Below are 23,550 nucleotides of genomic sequence, written 5' to 3' on the forward strand. Positions count from 1 at the left end.
TTACTTTTCAAATCTCATTCTATTTTCACTCTTTTTATAATCAACATTCTAAACAATCTGCTATTCTTTAGATCCTATCGTATTTTTTCAGGTTTCGCATTTGTATGATAAAGTCCGAAGAGTAAAAAACGATACAATCAGTCGTACATGTGTGACTAGTAGAATCTTTGAATCTGATTTTCTTAACCTTTTCCGGATGTTGCCTTTTAAGGTTTCTGTCAGTGTCCGTTTTAAGCTACTCCGTGGAGAATTTGTTTTTAGTGCACGACGAATGTTTTTAAGTTAATTTCAAAATTACAATACTTAAATTATAATATTTCGTCGGTTGTTATAAATACAAAAAAAAAGAAATATGCAAGGTTTTTTGCATCAAAGGTATTATTGTTTGTCTGCGTATGGTATATTGTTTCACTATGGTGTGGCCGAATTTGTCCACTGCCTAGCATGTTTTCGTCGTATTTGAAAGATAGGCGTTAGTTAGTTGATAGTGCTGTGTATTTCATACTGGCGTTTTAGCATTATTTCATAACATTTACTCCGACGTTTGCACCCCGTATTTTGTAGTTTAATACGTAGGTGCTTGTTCACTCCGTCGTTCTCACTGTTTTGTACAATTTTTCTTAGCTACTTTTGCACATGCTATCTGCATTCTTCATGCTCCGTTTTGCTGTGTTTCACTAAATTCCCCACGTTTACGATAGTTTTGAAAACACTTCGAGTCGAAACCAACCACCTATTGTATAGAAAGAATTCCGAACTTTGTTATGATCAGACTAAAAGTAAAAAGGCTAAAGTAGAAAGCTTAAAACTGTTAAATTGTTGTAAAAAAGGTACGCATTGCATGACCTGCAATTGGGTTGAATATTAAAATAAATTTCGAGAACATCGCACAACTTCAAAGCAGAGCAACTATTTTGTTGTAGATCTCCTCTTTACGGAAATAACTAGTTATTCATTTGGCCATATTCTAAAATTACAATAATGTACCTAGCTTGATTGAATGGACACACCTGTAAATAAGTAAAAAAGCGTTCGATAGAGTAAAGTTACACAAAAAGAACATAATTGTAAATAATGGCCTGAGTCCCTTTGTTTTTGCTGGTACGGTTTCGCATCGTACCGAGTGATCGGCATTATGTCGCAAACTGATACCCATCAAAAAGTAGTGAAAAAGAAGGAAGAGGTATAATTCTAAATCACAAAACTTATGAATGATAGTTAGAAAAGATGTATAGTATAAGTCCAATCGAAAGCGCTACAGTTGTCAACATACCAACTGGAGACTTAGGCTTGGCAGAGGGCAGTGTCCAAAACTATTAAGCAACTGTGCATTGGTTCTACACCATTGTCCATACTCTCTAAAATCAATATTTTCATAAACCATCTCATGAACGATTGGAGAATGCTTTATCAATGAGGGTAGGTCGAACAATGCACGCATGCGCATAAATTTGTCTACCAACCTTGAAATCAATAGGCTGCTAATAGATAACTTCTTTGTAATAACAATAAGCAACGATCCTGTTTTGTATGTTTTTTTTTTGGTTCATTCTCAATTGTTCTACTTTAATTGTTGGTAAGATATTGTTGGTAGGATGATTGGTAGAGGCTGGGTGCTCCATTCTATTCGAGGCCATGAATCTTCGTCTTTTCTTTTCACTTGTTAGACGGTAGTGCTATGTAATGATGTAGACTAAGCGAAACCAATCGGCAGCCAACTCAGGCTAGCTTAGGCGGATAGTTGTTCTAGTATTGCCTGTTTCTGATGCTTATCATTTTGAGATCAATCGTGGTTTTTGGCGTGAAAATGGTTAAAAGAGTCTGTGGGAAAGGAGCGGGCTTAAACGTTCCTCTTGCTCAAAAACGCCTCATTAGTACCATTTCTACACAATACCTTATTTTAGCACCGTGTGTGCTGCCGACGCCACACACATGGATTTGATGTCTAAAGTGTTTCTTCCCGCCAAAATTTTGGCTCCGGTTAGTTTTGATTTAAATTACAGTTGTTTTGATATTTGGTTGAGCCATCTGGAACAACATAATCAGGGGGGGTCTTTACTTTTTTGGAGTTTGATTCTAGCTTGGTTGAGGCGCTACGAGAGCAGCGCTCGACTGCCGTAGAAGCATCGATGGTGGACGTTGACCACCTTTATTGGCACCAGGCTGTTGCGCCAAGGGAATCTGTTGATGAGGTGGCGGAAGCGGTTGATTGTGTGGCGGAACCTGTGGAGGTTGCTCCTGTCTTGTCGCTGCCGATTGACAGGCTCCAGCCGGTTGATTTTCCTTCTGGGCATCATCCGAGTGCGACTGCTGCCTTCTCAGCACTTCCATGTATTCTCGGATAAGGTTGGCAATTTGGAACGCCTATATTGGAGTTAGATAAAATGAAATTCCGTGAGATCCTTCAGTTCGGAATCACTACTAGGAGCCTTTTGAGTAGAGTAGAAAAATGCTGTTCGAAATATGAGCGCACGATAATTTCAACAGTCTCATTTACCTGGGCAGTGGTGAGTATGACCTTTGATTGTTTCTTATCAGAGCCAGTGATAATCATAAGACAGTTCATGTTGGGAGAAAACGACAGTATTGATTGGTAATCGTATGTGCAGAGTGTGTTACGGGAACGATGCTCGAGCAGATGCAGTCCTTTCTGGTCAACCGCTAGCCATAGCATTCGCGGCCAGTTAGAGGTGAACGATTGCATCACATCAAAAATGGTGGCTTTGTGCAGCGGCCAGCTTTGGATGAGGTTCAGGAAAGATTTTTTCGCTTCAGCCGGCGTTGTGCCGCGCAGGCTTTGATGATGCATCGCAACACTGTCGCGCGGGATGTTGGGCACGAAACGGGGTGGTAAACAGTGCGCTGCTATCGGTCGGTAGTCTTGCACCACATCGGAGCTATCGCCCAGTTCAAGTTGTCCTTGTAGAGCAGTTAACATAATCTGCAAGATAGGAACAGTTTTCGTTATTTGCAGATCAGAGGCCATTCAAAGGAACAACCCGGAACCAGGTTGAAAGCACTACTCACAGCCTCCATTTCGGTGATTGGAAAACGTTCGGTACGCAAACCGTGTAGCACCTGGTGATAGAGCAATTCCTTCTCGACGGGGTCGTCTAGGTTCATGTACTGATCGCAGAACAGATGTTTCTTGAAGAGAAACAGATGATGCTGCCGGCGACAGGCGGGTGGTAAGTTGGAGCTCTGATTCTGTTGCACGGCCTGTGCGGCAGCAGTGCGATACTTTTCCCACTTCGACATAACGTCAGCAACCTTTTCGTCCGGCAGCAAGCTGCGCTCGGAGGCTCCCAGCACTTCGTATATGGCATACCCTGTGTTGTGGCACACATCCAAACCGTCCCCAAAAGCACCATCAGAAAGCACACGTTAGACAAGCATTAGTTCACACGCACTGCACTCCCCCAACGAACCAATCGACCAGTCGGCCGCCGTCACTTACCCAATGCATTTTCCTGAAGACCAATCTTCTTCTTCACGATTTCCATCACCTCTCGAGAGGTCGAGCTTGGGTGGAACTCCACCGAGTGGTACTGGCCGTCCATGAAATGGAACCGCGCGTAGATCGGACGGCGATTGATGGTGCAGATGATCTCCTCCCGGCTTGGTGGCCACTGGCGTCGCCGGGTACCCTGCGTTTTGAAGAAACATTTCTCCGCAAAGCGTGCATACTTGCCCTCCTCGGTGATGAAATCACTAGCGCAACGTTTCAGATGGCCAAGCAGATACTTGCGGACCACTTTCTGCGGTGGTAAAATGACGCTACATGCTAGCGAAAGCAGAGCCCAATGGCGCAGGTTAACGCGTGAGTTGGGATCGGGATGGTCGGTCGTTTGCTTGATCAGTTGTAGATACAGTTCATTGAGCAGCGATTCCTTGCGCATGCACCGATCCATGATCGATTGTATGAGCGTAATGTGTTCGTCTTCTGCACGCTGAACTGTCTCTCCTGATTTGTACGAATGTACACAGGGACAAGACGATTTAAAAAAAGGAAACGTTGATGAAATAACGCAATGGATTCATTGATTGATACACATTAATAACTACTGTTACATCACATTACTTTCGTATGATTACATATAAGCATAAAACAGGGCGAGAATCGGCGATCAAACATCGCCCATTTTAGCCCAGGCATTATTAGGGTTTCTTCTACTACAACTTACCGTTTTGTCCGAGGCCTGCGTATGTCAGGATCGAATTGAATACCTGCAGCATGGCTTGCTCCTCCTGGTCCGGCAGCTTGCTGAGACTCTGGGGTAACGCTTGACGACTAAAGGCCCAGTAGGCGTGTGGAAAACCCTTGTACGTTTCACCGTGATCGTGCACAGAGCTGCCGTGCTCGGCACGCAGCTTCTCCAAACGATGCTTAGACAGGCGGCGCAGGGTGTTGCGCAGGAAGCCTCCGCTCGGGTCCTGCGGTTTGCGCAGGAGTTCAGCATCCACCAGATGGCGACGACACACAACCAGGTTGTGGTGCAACCGCACCCGATCCTCGTTTGTGATGCCTTTGCTCTTCTTGGGAGGCACCTCATTCTCGGTGATCCAATTCGAGAGTGCCGGGTAGTACGACACGATTAGTGAACCGATTTCGTTCTTCTGTAAAGTCTCAAACACGAAGCACCGCTGCTGGTCGGTAGTGGTACCGCCGTGTCGGTTGAGACTGAGCGTGATGAAGCTGTCGCTTGGATCGAGCATGATCGACTCTACCTCTGCGTAACGGAACTCATACAGGACGAACTTGTCGTCCGGCTTGATGAGTATGATACCCTCGCAGTTCACGCCGAGTATTAAACTGTTACCATAGCTCCAATAGCCACGGTAGGACACGGCGAACATCGTTGTACCGTACAAGGGGTACTGCATGACGCACGATAGGTAGAGTACCTTCGCCGTCAGCTCCGTCCGTCCTGAACCGTACTGTCGATGAGCTTGGGCCAGTATCGGCACCCAGAACTGTTCTTCGCGGGTTTTCGAAATGCGCTCCGGTAGATAGCTCGGCACGTCGGAGTAATACTCCGGCTTCGGTTGGTTAGAGGGATCGCCGAGAGCGACCTGGGCCTGCAAGCCGGCCAGTTGTAACGCCACTTTCTCTGATACGGGGAAATCATCACACTGCATCGAAGGAGGGACAGTGAGCGAGATATCGATATCGAGCGGGGCAAAACGTGTCACTTACCTTTACCACACTATATACGGCTTGAGCGTACAACATGTTAACCTCCACCGGATCCTGCGATAGTTCGCGTGTGCTCTTAAACAGACGCTTCTTGAACACAAAACGGTTCTCTCCCGAGCCCAGGGTGGTGGCGTTTTTGCGCAACGTCGAGCTGGAAGCATGAATCTTTGTTTGCTTTCTACGAAAATGCAAGAGCCGTCGTCGACAATGGAAAGCAAAAGAGAGGAGAAAACACATCAAAACATCATCCAGCGACAGGATGTCCTCTGGTTAGTCGCAATTTTGCGTTACAGGTCAGCGTAAAAAGACAGTCGCGTACGACAAAAGCCGTAGGTCAGTTTTCCAGCGTCAGTGTGCGCGGTGGTCTTCGTCAGGTGGTATAATACTTGGGCAACTTTGTGCTCAGCAGTTCCTCGGGCAGCTTGAGGTACAACACAATTCGGTACGCCCGGCGGTTCACTTTTTTCACTATATTCGTCAGGCGACAGTCCCGGTCTCGTCCACTGGAACGTTCGATTGCGACGGAAGAGGCGAAAAGAAAAAGTGGCCCAAAACGAGGCACATTATTGATACGCGTAACGAGAACGGTAGCGTTTAGTATGTACAACACACAAGTGTGTTCCAAAAGACACAAATTACCAAGCGAACTGCACACAGCACAGCAATCAACCAACACGCATAGCACCGTGATGATGAATGAGATTATCAATGAGGTCCTTCTGCGAATATTAGGCAGCCATATCTTCAATGCTTGTTGATGAAATCGTTTATATATATTTACAACGGCACGGTACCAAAATCGCGTGTTAAACCGACAACGTATGAAGACTACAATACTTTGGCCAAAGATTTGTCGATGAACGCGACGAAGTTAGTCAATTTCAATTATCGATGCAGCAAAATATAAGTGTTTGTTACAAAGAGAGCTGCAGAACACATTATTAACAGAAACCATGTACAATTCACTTCCGACAGCCTGAGTGAGGTCTTAATAGGTCCAAGTCTCTAGGTCAGTTAGAAAGTATGCCAGCCGTAACACGGTAACTTAAACCGTCCAGGAAACTACCCCACCAATCGCACAAAGTCACACAATACACGCTCAACAAACGAATGTTCGAAAAGAGCTGTACTTACGTTTCCCAGGCTGCAATAATGTCATACAAATAATCGTGCGACTTTACGTGCTCTTCACCATCCGGGCGAGATTGGTAAATGGCCCATCCTTCAATATTGCACAACCCAAGCTTTTCCGCTAGCTTCGCGACCGCATCGCTGGCCGTGTCCGTTGGGTGTACATCAATGGCCTTCGTACGACCATCGAGGAAGAAAAATCGACAAACGATCGTTCCAAGCCGCCGCATTGCCTGCAAAACCGGGAAATAGCCAACAACAGGAGCGGATCAGAATAAATGGACACAGCACACAGTGAGGATTGATCCGTACTTACCGCAACCTCCACACTCGACGGCGGATACTGACGGCATCGGACTTTTGTGTTTTTACAATTATCTAAACACCATTGCACGTACTGGCGCAGCTTCCCTTCGAGAGATTCCAGATTTTTCTTCAGGAAACTAACGAAATACCGGAACAACAGTTTGCTCGGCTGAAATGCGACGATTGTAAGGCAGAGCAACAACCACACCCGGTCGGTCCAGTCCACGCTCGGATTGTTCGTGGCCTGCCGCATGCATTGCACGAAGATTTCGTCCCGCAACTCCTCCCGTTCGATGCCTTGCCCGATGATAAACTGAATGACCTGCAATTCCCGTTCGTTGTTCAGCTCGCCGCGAATGTATTTGCACAGATCGCGGAACACGTTGCACGCGATAGTCACATTCTCCGGATCGTACATGTGTATGTGCGACGACGGGATTGTGGTGCCACGGTAGTACGTGATCATCTCGTACTTCGGCACCATATCGACCGATTTTCGGCCCTTCCGGGTAAGGGTCGCCATGATGGTGCCCTCCGGTGATCGCTCGTGCGTGTTGTAGTAGCTTTCGGCGAACTCGAGGATGTCGTAGTACACATCGTCGCGCAGTAACTCCTTTTCGCGCTCGCTTATATCGAGCTGTTGCATCTCTTGCAGCTTCTTTTCCACCCGATACTTGCGCCGCTGTTCACGTTCCGCGTACGGATGACCAGCGCCGGTCGAGGAAGCGCGCGAGCTCGGGCGGCTTTGCTTGGGCGACGACGGGCTCATCGGACCACCGGAACCAACGCGCTGGATGGGACTGGCGGACCGGATTACCGCCGGGCTCTTGGGACGTAGCTTATGTCCTGCTGTACCGTTCTCCAGGTGAACATATGCGTGGTTCGGAACAGCGTGAGCGTGTGGCGGTGGTTGTGGAGCCTCCGCTTGACCGTGATGTGCATGCGCTTGCGGTTGGTGTGCATGGGGTGGTGGCGCCGGTTGATGTGCATGCACCGGAGGAGGTGGCGGAAGAATTGGATGACTCTGTGGTGGCAGCGCCGCTCCCATCAGTGGTGGTTGTTGGGGAGTTTGATGTTGCGGAATCGGTGGCACTTTTTCATTGGCTTCCAGTGGCGGCGGTGGAAGCTCTTTGAGATGGATGACTGCTTCGTAGATAGGCTCTTCATGGCGTCGAATGTGATGAAGCGTTGCCGGATGGTGGTGCTGCGGCGGAGTTGGTCGCGTGTGGTTATTGTTCTCGACCGGTGGCGGTGGCGGCGGCATTGTCGGTTCCGGCAACGATGGAGTACTGTACGAAGGAAAGAAAATTTGGCATAAAAGCTACTTCATTCACAGGTAACGTGCTGATGCTTACCCTCCCATAGGTTTGGGTGTCGTTGGTTTGTTGGTATAGTTGTTATTGTTATTAGTGTTGCCGGTGGTACTGTGGGCCGGGATGCTACCGTTCACCAGCTGCGCTTTCGAGGTAGCGGTAGTGGCCGCTACATTGTTGTTTCTTTCGCATGTCAAACCTTCGATTTCTTGCTGTATAACCGACTCCAGCTCGACGTCCAGATCTTCTACCAGCGTGTCCATCTTTTCACCGATTTCGTCAATGATGGCATTCGAGTTCGCGTTAGGCTGTACCTCGCTGAGAAAGGCAAACAAATTGTCCAGATCAACTGAATCGTTGCTTTGCAGGCTGCCCGCTTTCGCGCCATTGGCGCCGATACTGCCTATCAACTGGCCACCCTTGTCACTGCCGGTAGTGGCGTTCCCGGCACCGCCGTTTTGCTGTTTGCAGGCTGCTTGCGAAAGGCGGCTGTTATTATTGTTAACATGCTGTTGTGAGTGCAGTTTCGAGTTTATCTGCTCGGCCATTTGCGACAAAGCGAGTATTTCTTCCTTAGCGACCCTGCAGGGTGGGATGATACAGTTTTGTGGCATTAGTTGTGCTGTTCGTGAAATACTGTTCGGTTCGGTTGTGGTTCAGTTTAGTTGTTATAAAGTTGATCTAAACCATTTCTAAGCTACAACGTGCGATCTATCAATAGGTTTCTAGCAAGCGTTCAACACGAAGGACATGGAGGTACGCGTTCACAGACACATAGATAATGCACGGACACAACGGAGCGCTGCAGCAAGCCGACTCACCCGATTCTGTGACCATCTCCAGTACTACACAAAGGCATGCTTATACGGTATGAAAATCAAAACAGGCTGTGGTTGGTTCTCGGTTTATGGTTAAAGGTCATTCAGGCAGGAAATGATCAAGATTGCTACGTAAAGGCACCGGATGTAAATGCAAAACCAAGAACTACATGCTTTCGTAGGTGGTTTGGATTAATCCACCACGGCGGTCGTTACAATCGATAGTGAAATTAAAAGTAGCACCAAAGTTAGGTTTGCAAAGCTGGAAGAATAGTCGAATGCAAAAAATGGGGAATAGTAGTAAATGGATTATTGAGAAGAAGGTTAAAAAGTCTACAATCCTGAATACTCTTGGACGCGGCTACAAAACAGAAACAAACATGACAACAAATTCCCAATCACGTTAAACGGTAATTGAATACTGTCTTCCGCTTGAGGCTGCCGAATTCGATCCCCATTACCAAAAACAAAGTCTACTCTTCGTAAAAAACACATCCAACTACAGATATGTACGCATGGGAGACCTCCCAGCCAAGAACAGACCTTTCGCTTTCCTCCAGCGCCTTTCGGTCGGCTTCCGCTTGGGCCGCTTCTCGTTCCTTCCGTTCCGCTTCCAATCGCTCACGTTTACGCATCTCCTCATCAACGCGACGCATTTCGCGCAGTGCGGTGGCCACTTCCCGTGCGAATACTCCTCTCAGGTGGCTCTGGATGACGATGGCAGCGCGACGCTTCTTGAGGAACTCGATGCGTAGCTTCCAGCCCTTGTAGGCATGTTGTATTTTCAGCGCTGCCGAGCGATATCGTCGGTACTGCTGCTGCTGGCTGTACCGTTTCCAGTTCCGCTGTATGACGAGGGCCTTCGAGTTGATCACCTGCTTTCGGGCGTCCTCCAGCGGTTCGTGAACGACACTGCGTAGAAAAACCTTCGAACGCCCCATCTGCCACTCGGTCGTCGGTACGTTCAGCTCACGTATCACTGCCAGGGCCTGATCCGGACTGGACATGTTGCGGAACCGTTTCGTGAGGCATTGATATTTCTGCACAAAGTCGTCGAACGTCAGGTGGACCGGAAAACCTTCGCGCCGGATACGGATGATGTCTAGCATGCCGAGATAGCGTAGTTGATCGAGAACCAGCTGATCATCGTAGTCGTTCGGCAGCTTGTCACAGTTCGGCTTAATGCAGCGCACGTACCACGGGTTGGTACTTTGCAGCACGTCTACGAGGGCCTGTAGCTGCTGCCGGAAGGTATCGCTAACGGTCAGCTTTCCCTTTGACGTTCCGCGCGAAACCGTGCTGGTGGCGGAGGAAGCGGCTGACTGTACGTGTTGAATGGAGAGCAGATCCTGAAAGGATGCAATTTCCTGCACGAACGTGTTGGCACTGCGGCTCATGTGATCAAACAGCACGTCCTGCTGCACATCGCGGTTCTTGTCGACGAACCCCTTCACGGTGTAGCTAACGCAACCGGCATAATGGCGAATACCAAACTCCGACTCCCAGTGACGTCGATCTTGCCCTTTCACGTAGCTCGAGTGAGGCTCGAACTCACTGTGCAGGTTGGTCAGATATGCTGTGTCGGATCCTTTGGGCATATGGCACTGTTCCGTGAGCAGTTTGAGAATACAGCGGGGCGGTTTCTCGATTAACTCCAAGCACTGTGTGTTGTCGGTAAATTGAATGTGGGAAAACTTGATTTCCTCTTGACGGTACTGTGAACGAGAAAGGCGGCGTCAGAGAAGCAAAGATAAAGAAAAGCACGATCAATGTCTGGGCAAACTTACAATTTCCTGTTCCAGCGCAAACACGTAATGGTTGAAGAACTTGTGTAGCTTTTCGTTCGTGTAGTTGATGCATAGCTGCTCAAACGAGTTGGTATTGAAGTTTTCGAAGCCGAAAATATCCAGCACCCCGAGAAAGCGGGACGCATCCTGCCCCGGGTTGATGCAGGTGTTGATGTGACTGATCAACCAGGCGAAGGTCCGCGAATAGAGAGCCTTGGCCATGGCGTGCCGGTTTTCTCCCGCTTCCTGCAGCTTCAGCGGGATCTCCGTAATGTTGCCGCGCACATTGATCTGCCGCTTCAGCAGCACTTGCACCAGATCCGCCTCCTGAAGGCCGAGCAGCTGGGCCACGATCGTCACAATTTCGCCATCTTCGGGCGCCAGCTCGCACCGCTCTCCGTCGACGTCGGCAAAGTTGAGGTTTCCCAACCAAATTATGGCACTTAGCACGCGAAAGATGCCGTCTATCAGCGGCTGTGATATTTGCAGCACGTTGAACGCCAATCGGAGGGCCTCAAAACGCTTCGATTCGGCCGCTACCTCCATGGCCGACTGTTCGCCGGCTTCCGTGCCGCCCGAATTCAGGTACCGATAGAAGGAAGCATCGCGCAGATGTAGCACGGTGGCCAGCTCATTGTTGGTGCGCCCCTCCGCCACCAGCTGATACAGGACATGATAGTTGCGCTCGCCAGGGCTCTGGAAGGTGATGCGTGACTGCTCCAGCAGATAGTCCTGGATGATGCACCCTTTGATGCACCACTTGGAATCGAAACACACTTGCATGAACTTCCCAAATCTAGAGCTGTTGTCGTTGCGAATGGTTTTCGCATTGCCGAACGCCTCCAGGATAGTGTTGGCCTCTAGGATCTGCTGCTGAACCCAGGTCGACACGTCGCACGTCACCGAGCACAGGTACTGCAAGATGAATTTGGTTGTTTCCGTTTTCCCGGCCCCCGACTCGCCGGATATGACACATGATTGGTTGGTGTTGTTGTCGCGAATGTTGCGATAGGCTGCTTCGGCCATAGCGAAGACGTGCGGCTCCAGGAGTCCCAGCTTTTGCCCGTGGTATTTGGCGACATATTCCTACGGTAAAGCGAACGAGAAAATACGCCAGGTTAGTCATATTGCGAAGCATTACGAAGCAATTGCTAATGCTGCTGCACATCACTATAAAAACTCGACGACATTGTATGACTTTCACCTTTGCCTCATTTCATGTCAACACTTTGCCATTAGTGTCTTTCAGTAGCAGGAAAGTGGTATAATAAGGACCGTTATTGCACTGCATATTCGCCGCGGCAGCAACGCAGTGGGTCAAGTGTCGCGCGGCGGGTGCTGACCTACTTTTTGTCAAATGAAAACCTCCCACAGTCTTCCGCAACAGGCGGGAGTGAAAAGGAACGAGACGAGAGCCCCATTCGGGCCCTCCACAGGAAGTGGCACCTAGCTCAAAGCAAAGCTAGAAAGGATATTAACAATCTGAAGTGCTCCGGCTTCGGTACGGAATGATATGGCATATCGCACTGCTCCTTTGACCTCAAATGAGTCGTTAGATCACTTACTTCAAATTACTTCTAATTATGAAGAATGTCTGTACACTAATCTAAACTCAAATCTGTTTTATTCCTCACTTCCCGTTCAAGACTAGTTTGTAAACTTCCCTATGTGTCGATTATGTTTAAGTAATAAGTTTGAAAAAGTATAGATTGCATTGCAGGAAATATCGCTTTCTGTTACATGGAAAAGGTTGGATAGAAAAAACGATCGATATGTATATGAATCACGAGTTCACAAAGCAGGGATAAGGAACCAGGGAAGTGTAAACAAATCATTTGTAATGGAAAATTAACTTCCAGAAAAAGATGGTGAAAATCGATTGCCGAGATTTTTTGCCAATAACAGTGATTAGATACTATGAGAGATTTATTAAGGAATTTTATACATAAGGATAACCTATTGGAATAATAATCATACAAAACCAATACGGATGCTGAATTCAGTTACCGAAACTGAAACTGGTACTGATTGTAATGCGGATGAAGGGATTCTCTACAATTCGATAATTGAAAAGGAATCATGCACATTTGTTAATGAATTCAGTCGCTCAGAGAGTCGTAAACCAGAACCAAAGTAAATCTTTTCTCATTCTCACGATGAGAAAAGATTCAAAGGGCTATAAAAAAAGGCCTCGAACCTATCATTTGTTTTTCAACTGTGCAAACAACAGAGAACCGAACATATTTTCCATGCCATTGTTACCCAAAAAGGGCCCTGCTGCGCTGGTGGTACGGCTAAGCACCGCTAACGGTGGTGCAATTTTAAATTTAAATTTCGAAATGATATCGCCTGGCCGGAAGGAAAAGACGCCAGTAACAGCAGACACATCGTTGAGCTACAGGCGCACATGGTGGTTCAAGTCAACGTCGAACGCCAACCCGGCCGCCGCGCACTCATTGGCACTAAAGTTTTTCTTTAATTTTCCTTTTCCGTAGCGTCTAGATAACGATCATAAAAATCGCTCGGCTGCGAAGCCGGCCTGCCGACAAGCCAAGGTTAACACGGGCGACGGCGGTGGCCGCGGCTGGCCGGCCAAACGGAAAGGTTTACCCACCGGTTGGTCAAAAAGTGTGATGCGCTTCGTTGGACCTGAAATTCCCACAATTAGCATGGGAAGCCTGGGGTCACCACCACCACCAGCTATCGACCTCTGGCACCAACCACGGCAAAGGCATGTCGAGCGGTGTAGACATAGGCTGTGATAAAGTTTCCAGAAACTGTCCCTTTTGGAGAATGATATTCTTATTCCCTTGCACCGGGCCTATTGTGCCATGATTTTGGTGTTCTTAAAGAACTGTGGGAATTTACTTGCGATTACCGGAGGTGTAGTGTGCTGGAATGGCTGTACCCTGAGCGATTCAAGCACCTTTAACGATCGAAGACGCCCAGATCCAGCGAAAGTCACTCCTCCCGTTGGCCAATCCTCGTGGGACAAGATGTGTTTTGCCAGCTGCCTTGTACCCAACACTAATCACGGTCCGCGGTTTTCACCCAACGTGTGCGGCTAACATGGCCAGATAATTCGTAGGCGAATCCGGAACGAAGATATTATCGTTTCTAAACGACTATCTTTCGTGATAATTGTATTTTATTTGGCACATACCATAGATCTACGAAAGAAAGTGTTAGTCTGGCCGTCCGATCGACTCGCCCAGAGGTATCGCCGCCGCGTGTTGAGAAACATGGATACCGTGTGCAAATCTCGTGTAACATTCACCTGGAAAGGGATGTTTCTTCTTCATGTCGGACGCACAGACAGCTTGTGGTTAGCGAGATTATGGACGAGCCAATAGATGGTGAACTCAAAGGGCTAGTTTGGCTTCTTTAATTCTCGCCCAACCGACTACTACCGCAAGCGTTAGTAAAAAAATATTTACCTTGTCTGCCGTAAATGACCGAATGACGGAATAAAAGGAGGTTTTTTCCTTTATTTCCTGTTACAGCGGTATTAGGGGTGTAATGGCACTGCTAAAAGAGCCATGCAGGCAGCATTTACAACCCGTCCCAAAAAACTGCATTTTTTGGCACAACCAATCATCAACCAATCATCAACCAATCAAACAATCAATCGAAAAGCTGTGCGCATCCGACGATAAATCGAAACCCCGTTGTGCCGTTTTCTGTCCAGACGGGGATGCTCGGTCAGAAATAAAGAAATTTCCGGCCAACGAAATCTGTACGACGCCGCGACGAGACACTTTTTATTAGTTTTCAGTGTTGGGAAACACAGTCGACCTACGGATCCGCCCCGTAAGGAAAACGTAACCTTTACAAGCCAGTTGTAATTTGTTTGCGCAAGGCTGTTCCTTGCCAGTATTATTAGTATTATTTAGTTATCGTGCGGGTGAAGTGATGTCAGCCGGTTGCGATTCTAGCCCATCAAAAACCTTCTTTCCGGTCGCTCTAGAGGAGCTCGGCCCAATATCGTTGGAATAGCTGGCAGTTACCCGGGGACACTTGAAAGACCACACGTGTGGTGAATATGAATTCTTATGCTACTTCCTCTACGGCAGGCCTATACGGGCACAGGGTGGCGCAATCGAACTCGATCGGTTGCATGTGGTGCTATGTACGTATAAAAAAAGGCTGATGGCCGCGTAAGGCGGTGGTCACAAAAGCACAACGCACCGGAAGCACCAATTCCTTTTTTATGCTTATACACCCCTGTTCAATCGAGGGTAGATCGGCTGACCAAAATCGGTGGCAACCGTAGAATCACCAGCCAAACGGCGAAGATGTGTTGGTTTTTTCTTGACACACGCCTCTTGCCACAATTATTGCTGCTTGGCTGGCCCAGCGATAATCCCTCTGTTGGTTATAAAAACATTTATTGTATGTATGTGATTTTGCCAATTAAGTCGTTACGCGGCGAGTGGTAATTAGCGGATGCGATATGCGGCCCCCACCGTCCACTAGTGGACATTGCGCCACTTGGTGGCCCTTATAAACAATCGTTTCGTTTCGTGACATTTGATGGAACTACCAACTGTTGATCGCACAGATCGTATGTGGTACTTTTATCGTATGATTGGCAATTTGTATTAATCGTATTAATGTCTGATTGGAGCGGATACATAAATAATCGGCTAACCATGCTTTGATGGCTCGAAATGATAGATTTTTTTAAATTTCATTTTTAATATAAGCATCTAGATTAGGATCACTAGGATCATTAAGATAAGATCATCGAGCGTGAACGCAAAACGCGAAAAAGGTAAAGCAGCGATTAACCGAAGTGGCGACCATTATTTATGCAACTCGGCCAGTGACCAACAACATCCCCATGTGGAGGGGGCTCTGCTGCTGCTACATTAGGGCCCGATCTGTGTCCGTCCGGCGATGGATGAAAACCGAGCGTTCAACGTTTGTCAATCATGCAAAATTGCTCTCCCGAGAACGCCGAGTGCTGATGGTGGACGAGATCGTGGGAAATTCTGCTCCGACCAGCGGCCAACCCGTGGTCCACTGTTTACTTTACAGCAAACCATTCTGTCACAGGTAGCAATTAGAGAGTAGGCTTACAGATTTGCGCCAGTCTCACAGAGAACCCCCTGGGTTCGTGGTTGCTTTATTCGCTGGTGACGGGAGGCTGGTTGGCTGCATTCTGTCAGACGATTGGGCAATCGACAGGTAAGCACGATTAATTTTCCGTGGGAAAACTCGACTTGGGTAGCCTGTAATTAGCACCACATAATGATGGTAGTTTTATGCGTGTGCAACCGCTGGCTGGCTGACAGCGCTAAATCAACAGGCATTTGCCACAAAGGCAACAACGGTTGTCGTGTTGAAATTTAAACTACATGCCCAAAAAAGCCCCAAAAATTACATACAAGTCGTGAATGTATTTTCAAACTGTGCAGCTGATGAAACATCACATCGGTCAGAAATTCATCAACCATGTTTCGCTAAAATTTTTATATCTTAATACTTGCTAATACTTAAAGCCTACTTTTGGGAATAGATCCATGTTTACATTTGTTTTTGTAAGTTTTTATAAGAATAGCCTTCAACACATTCTTTGTTTCGACTCCCATATCAACTATGGATTGTGTGTTCGCACAGCGGCCTTTTGAGTTTAGCGAATAGCCAGAGGTCACATGATGCTGCGGTGATCCCAGAACGATAAGGGACAATTTTGTGTCGAAATGATCGCGAACGGATCACAAAAATATGAGAATTGTCTCTCCACATATCAAGTCTTATTTGACTCACACCATTATGCAAACGACGCATGACAGTCAATTTGTACTCTTCGTTGAAAGTTAATAAGAACTAGTTGGTGATTAAGATTATTAGAAACCGTTAGATTCGTAAAACTAGGTTTCCGGTTCCCGGCTTCCCGGGTGCAGCGATTGTGCAGCGAAAGCCGATCCTAAATCCAGGCGTGCTCCTGCCACCAATTTAGAAGAAAGCACACCCAACCCACAACGAAAAGGAAAGTTTTACTACCCCGGAACCTCTCGTGTTCCACTTGGAACCTGGGGCGTCTTGGGAGCGAATAGGCCCCGCCGCCGAACAAACGGCAGATGGGACCAGGAGTGAGGATCAAACACGAGATGATGGTGATGATGGATGGCGGAGTTTTCCCCTTTTGTCCGGCAGGTTAAAAAGGAGAGATTGCGCGAAAAGTTTCACTCATCTGGCACCTACACAGACAGACAGACAGCATAACGAGCATGGCACGTGTTTTTTTTTTGCCAAAATCTGCGACCGGTGGAAATCCGTGCTCTACACAGCCGGCCGGCCAATTAATTAGTGGCAACACACGCCGGAGGAGTAGTAATGGAGCAGAGTTGAAGCACCGCATGATAACGGGTTGTTATCATCGCCGGCTAATCCGCGGCCCCGGGGTCCAGATCGCAGAAACAGCAGTTGTTGCCGGTTGATTTCGAATGACCGCGAAAATGGGAGAAGGATAAGAGAAAGAGAGAGAGAGAGAGAACGAGATCTGGAACGGTTCGTCACTCGATCGATCAATCGGTTGGAATTTGTGGCCATCGGGCTGGTGGTGAGCCCCAAAATCTGGCCGGTGGAGCGTGCGCTGCGGAGTGTAGCGAAGATCGATTCGATTGGAAAGAAATTTATTTATGTAATTATGGGTTTGATGGTCCAGCATTTTGTTTGTGTATGTGTGGGGAGCATCATGCCCGAGTTCCTGTCGAGCAGCGACGCGGGCAATGGGACGCTTGGAATAGGAGTTTGATGCTTTCGTTTGACGCCGTCGTCGTCGTCCGGTTGGCCCACCATCAACATCAAGCCCAAAACGTGGCCTTCTCTTCATGCACCAAATAGTTCACGACTGGTGTTGCCGCCGCCGCCGCCGCCGGTGGCACACCTTTGGCCCACGGCATGGTGCCACTTTCCTGGCCCCACCCCACCAACCTCTGGCCACCCAGCGGAAGAGGGAGCATCGCTTTTGGGCGCATCGCAACCGCATCGAATGTGGGTCACCAAAAGCAGATGCTCTCCGCGTGTAAGCCACCTCTTCGTCGGAGCGGCGCTCTTCCGGCCAACTCTCTCGTCGCACACCCTCTTCTCATCAACATCTCCGTCCGAAGACTCACTCGAAGAAACAGAAACACAGAAAGGTTTTAGTTTCTTCGTATACCGGCGCGGTCAGCGCCAGCGAGGAGTTTGGGGGTCGACCTCGTCCGGAATCGGGAGGGTGCGGTATCCATGGGTGCGAAAGATGATCAGCCCGTGGGCGCCCAGTGACAGGGCCGTCCCCTCCCGGGGGCGGAGGGCGAAGAAAAGCGGAGCACAAGATGAAAAGCATACTGATTAATCTTCCCATTCCGAGGTGGAAAACCGTTGGTTTCTTCTCTCTCGCACAGACACTCTACACGCCGGTAAAAGCGAAAATCTAGGGTCCATAAATGGCCCCCCTCCCGGTAGCGACAGGGCCGACCATCGGCATGTTTATGTAGGAGTACGGACTAATGGAGTTTTTTCCGCCGATCCGTGGCAGCAACGGCATCCGTGGCTATCTTAATCTCACTCACTCACCGCCAGCGCGGCCAGCGCGGCCAGCGCGGCCTCTACACAACCCATTCCCACCGTGAGGGACCGTTTTAGAACAACCTCAAAGTTAGACCCCAGAAGATGCTGCCCCAGAGAGGCCCAAGAAGATACGGGCTGCTGCTGCAGCTGCGGTTTTCCGACACTTTTCCGGAACGACGGCGATGAACACATCTCGCCCGGCTGGCCGTCCAGCACATTAATCGGCACTCGGCGGATGGCCGAGGAGTCGTAAAAATTGAATGATGAACGTACTCTGCCACCGAAGTGTCGAGGGGCCGTCCCCGAGGCGGTCGGTGAAGCGGCACGCGGCGTAGTGGCCAATTATATTGGCTTTAAAACAATGAGCGGTTGGTGCGGCTTTTATTGGTTCCTTGGCGTTTTTGTAACCGATGTCGTCACACCGAAAAGTGAAGTCGTCGAAGCGCGAGCCCGCGAGCGAGACTAGAAATTAATTTGCCATAAGTAGCTCTGACTATTTCCCAAACACTAGACAAGTAGACATTGTCTACTTGGCTCCGGGACTCGGACTGAGCAATGGCAACTCACTGGCGTGTCGTATTTTTTGCTCGAGTTCGCTAATTTGAGTTTTTCTCTTTCGAATGACACTAATTTGAGGAAGGAATTTATTGCGACAATGAGAATCAATCAACATTGATCAATGAGCGGTTATTTAATTTTGCTTAATTACAGACATTATTTGACCCACAATGGAGTGTTCACAAATTGATTCATTCACCTTATGTGCCTAACACAAATAATGGCCGACGACAACGTCGAGTTGAACGACATTTTCCTCCGAGTTGCTTGAGCACTCTTTGAATTGGTTTGATAGTGTGTTGAATAATAATAACAAGAAACATTGTTCCTCAAAATGCTACTCCAAATCAAAGATTGATATCGTTCATGGTCCAAGAAATTGGAAATATCCTTCGGTGGGTTCGTATGGGTATATCAACAGTATTCAAATGGAAAGGTACGAGTATGTCCAATCAAATCCGACAACCACACGGAAAACCTCCGACGGAATTTCCACAGACCAGTACGATCGATCTGATCTGTTTCTCCCTCACTGGCACTACAGCAGAGTTGAAACCTCTCAATTCAGAAGTGATGTTTCGTTTAATCACTTAATTCTATTTCTGGACAAAATTGAAAAGAAATTGGTGTTGCATAAGATGTTCTCTCAAGACAGACTATCACATTCGAACAATAATATTACTCTCAGCATGAGTATTAAACATGTTTAAATTATCCCAACCACTTCTAAAAAGTATCTAATTTACTAACGTTGATGTAACTTGCGAGTAACTTAATGCAGTTGTTTTTCACGATCATTCCCTAGAAGTTATTCGGACAACTGTCCGCGGTTGAGTCGTGTATTATCGGGCAACCGGACGAAACACCGAAGCCCCAAGCCATCTTCCTAAGCCAGAGATTGCGACCTGGGGTCATCCCATGGTTCAAAGACCCCTGATGTGAACGGAAAGCGGGCCAAACGAAGCATCACTCGCCAATGTCATACAAAGTTTTCCCCAACAGCATCGTAAATGTTGCGCGCGCGCGCGCGTTTTAGCAGACCAGCGGCGGCGTCCGCTTCGTGTCCGATGCTGCACACAGAGCTCTGCCGGCGGGTTCTAAATTCAGACGCTTCCCCACTATCGGCCACCGCTACTCCACTCAAGTCTGGCGGTAGAGCATAAAATACGCGCGCCACAGCATCCCCGGGAACGTCGCCGGGACGGCTCATAACAATCATCGTTTATCAATGATCGTTGCACTCGATGAAACGCGCGCGGCCCCAGCAGAAACGCCGTGCCGCATTTTCACTTCTTTTTTCCACAACGTCTCAAGAGAGACAGAGAGAGAGAGACGGGACAGGAAATATGTTGCATAATACGCGCGCAGTACGGCGCTGCTCTGCATCTAATTCCCCTGGAATCTGGGGCCTGTTGCAACGATACCGAATGGCCGTTTTTCGGTGACACGTTCGGCAGAGAAGCCTTAAGCTGGCGTGAAAAAGGCTATGCTCTGCTCACACACGGGAAACAAATTTATGGCCACTGAAATATAAATCACTTGGCTGTAATGGCACAGGCTCCACCGTTCACCGGGACGGTATCCCCCGACGTGCGCGATGCAGTCTTCGTGGGCAACTCTAACGGATGGGGATTATTGTGGAAACGCTAAATCTCAAAAGAGCGCAGTACAGCACTTACCTGAGTGTAGCATTCGATCTCTTTGTACGGGTTGACGGCAATCAGGATCGATCCGGTGTAGGTCTGTGTGAACAATCTTTTGGTTAAGGATCGTTCCGATTCCAACGATACAACTATTTTAATCCCGGAATTATCCCAGATGCTTCCGGAGGCTGTGGAAACAAAACAATGCTACACAGAACAAACATCCTCAGAGGTCTGTGCCCTTAATTTGTCAGTCCGGGGAATTCTTTCCTCAGCGACGCACAATCCGGACATCTCTTACATGTGCTTCGTCGTAGGAATGTCCAACGCAAGGAAAACTAATTTGTCACTGGGGCGGGAGGCTGATGAGCATTACATCACATTGCTCCAGAGTTAAAAAAGATGGACACATTGTTTTTGGGTGACTTTGTTGTTTCTCGGGCATCAAACAAAGCTCCCGCAAGAAATGCGGTCCGCATGGGACACGTGTAAAACGCGGGCTACAGTGACAAAGTGAACAAGCTTATTTATAGCCTTGCCCCTGGGGGTAAACATATCTTTTGATAAACAGAAAACAACGTTTCTAGTGAACACAAGCAAACATTAAAAGCGCATCGTTCCGGCGCCAGAAAAACACTCTCTTCAATGTGGATTGCGTGCTGGTGGGAATTGGTCCCTAAAAGGAATTGATTACAATTGTTGGTTTGATGTACATTTAAATGCTCGTCCCGTTTTATTTGTGCCCCCGGCCAAACGATCCTTCACATTTGTCATCTGGAACCCACCCATCAACTCACCCACACTCCACGGAGTAGTTGGACCTCCGGATAGGCGGTTTATGTGGGCAAGCAGTGCCCCAATTAAAGGCCCACAGACCAGCACAACGGTCACAACGCACGCCCTCTCTATTTTGGGTGTAAATTAGAGTCGCGTGGGCCTGGCCAGTGGCCCCGGAACCCTTTCGCAGTTGAAGTGTCGTTGGCGGTGCTTGATTCGACGTATTAGCAGCAGGCACGACCGTTAGTTATTGTTTGGCGTGCCCGCTTTTCAATCAACCCTTCGGTCGTTTATGCTGAGCACGTGCCGCTTGATGCTCTAAGGGGTCCGCGTGGTGTAAGACGGCCGATGATGAGGCGCGATGTTTCGATGTTTTAGCGGAACCGCGCGAGGTGACTCACGCGACGCAAGCGACCATCGACGGGGCTCTTATCACCTCGAGATTGGTGCGTAAATTCCAGGAAATTCTGTGTTAACGGTATTCCGGTTCGTCTGATCCGGTCGTTCCGCGTATTCAGTGTTGTTCAAAGATCCTTGTTGTGCGAAGGGGGAAGTGACCGAGCGAGCGAACTGCTGAATCATGCAAACGATGATTCATCATACCGCCCCCCAATACGGCAAGGTGTGATCACCGCAGTGGTGATCGTCGTGATGCTGGAATCATCGCAATAAAGACTGATAGCGACAGCGAAGCCGTGGGTCTCGGGCCGGACCAACGACCCACATAAGCGGTTCAATAAAACGATTTTCTGAACTTTGCCTTCCCGTTACCCCTTTGCAGCCTAGGGAAAGCCCCCGGGTGGTGGCATGAAAAGAGATTCCCCAACAGTGAGTCACCGCACCAATGCTGCAGTCGCGGAAAAGATTCCCCGAGATCAAGCTTTCTCAGACTGACTCAGGAGCCGGCAAAACCGATTAAAAAACCGAAGGAATTCGGTGCGAGCTTAATGGCCGTCGGTAGAATCATGCCGCCGGCAGAAGGCGCATTCACTTCTCCGTGGCCACACAATCCACTGCAGCAGCAGCATGCATCACTGGGCGATGCTACTGGTAGCTCCTAAAAACAAGCGAAGAAACTCCCGGCGAACGGCCAAAGATGCGTAAAATGCGTGTTTTATATTTATTACACCACGGTGGTAACTATCTCGCCGCCAGCGCTCCGGGCTAGGGTGCAGCTCTAAAGTGGAAAAGATCCGAACCGATATGGTCGGATTATGAGCTACGCTTACGGTTTTACGGTGCCGACCGTCTCCGATTACTCGCGCCAGAGTTCCTCGGCGGTGGCGTATAAAAATTGATGAATTATTTCACCACGCTCGCAGGGGCTCCCTGGACCCTATGGTGTGGGCCTGAAAGGGCTGAAAACATTCATCAAGAAGGATCCCGGAACGGACGCATCCGAAGTAAAGTGATTGACGGCTGTGGGATTAAAGCGCTGAAAGTGAGACAAGTTCTGGCAAAGGATACGTATATCTGGTCGCGCTCGTAGCGCACTTTCAGATTGCGGTTGATGCCGTTTTCATCGATGTCCGAGATGCAGGTCATATCGGGGACACCCTTGTCCGGGGTGGATCCGATGCGGCCTGAAAAGAGAGTAATTGAAGAAACAGCATTAGAAAAAAAAACTGGGACATTCTAGGCAGGCACTAAGCCATCCTTCGCGCTCTGTGGCAGAATGTTGATTCTAGGTGTCCTTTTAATCAGCGAAAGGTGTTGCTCGGGGTTTCCATTCCACTGATGGGATGGTTTCTACGGGCTATTTTTAGTGTCTACGGTCCCCTTGAGCTAGGTGTACCGAGAGCGGGCAGCAGTAATGAGTCCCGCTGCGGCACTCCAATTAAAGAGAAATTCTAGAATCACTTTCCAAGAGGTTGTCGCACGGGAACTGTAGTCTGTTTCATACATATATATGTTTGCAAACATGATTGCGAAACAAAAGATCCGTTCCCAGAAGCCGGCGCATAACGTGGTGGTGCCGGCCGGGATTCCCGCTATTTCACCGACATCGTGTGGCCATAAAGACGCTGCGCGCGGGTTTTCCCTAGCCAAAGTCCCTGCTACCGCATAGGTCCGCCGGATTCTTCACGCGATCCATTTCACGTCCTCAAGTCGGCAGAGGATTCGCTATTGCTCGAGCGCAGCGAGTCCACACAACTGGATGCAGCGGCGGCGGTGGCGGCGGCAGCAGTCGCTGGCCATCGTCCCTCTTCTCGGTGGTTTATTTTTATTGTCCACGGCCCGCCCGATCGGCTTACAGTCGCTCCTCTGCCAATGTGGTGCTGCCACTACTCCAAAAAACCAGTTCCCGGCCGGCGCTCTGTGCAGAGCATCTTTGGGGCGTCGCGGTGCCGATATGCACTGTTCTAGAGTCCGCGTCCTATTCACGTTCTTCACTTCGTGAGGCTCTTTCGCAAGATTGCTTTTCGGTGTGCGTTATAAATAACTCCGTCTACCGCGAGT

At 48.6% G+C, this 23,550-nt stretch overlaps 1 protein-coding gene across 1 annotated transcript; it reads right to left on the reverse strand.

Moving 5' to 3' along the window:
* Positions 1–216: 216 nt before the first annotated feature.
* LOC131207444 (myosin-I heavy chain) lies at positions 217–23,185 on the reverse strand. Its single transcript, XM_058200057.1, has 14 exons — positions 23,152–23,185; positions 22,558–22,673; positions 20,350–20,412; positions 10,553–11,638; positions 9,309–10,480; positions 7,990–8,529; positions 6,645–7,923; positions 6,332–6,561; positions 5,198–5,375; positions 4,185–5,133; positions 3,458–3,964; positions 3,028–3,329; positions 2,498–2,941; positions 217–2,364 (listed from the first exon to the last, which is right to left on the reverse strand). Exons 1-14 carry the CDS (start codon positions 23,183–23,185, stop codon positions 2,077–2,079), a joined length of 7,188 nt encoding a protein of 2,395 aa, XP_058056040.1. The 3' UTR covers positions 217–2,076.
* Between the last annotated feature and the right edge of the window lie 365 nt (positions 23,186–23,550).

This window comes from Anopheles bellator, chromosome 2 (assembly GCF_943735745.2).
Source record: "Anopheles bellator chromosome 2, idAnoBellAS_SP24_06.2, whole genome shotgun sequence".
Lineage (NCBI taxonomy): Eukaryota > Metazoa > Arthropoda > Insecta > Diptera > Culicidae > Anopheles > Anopheles bellator.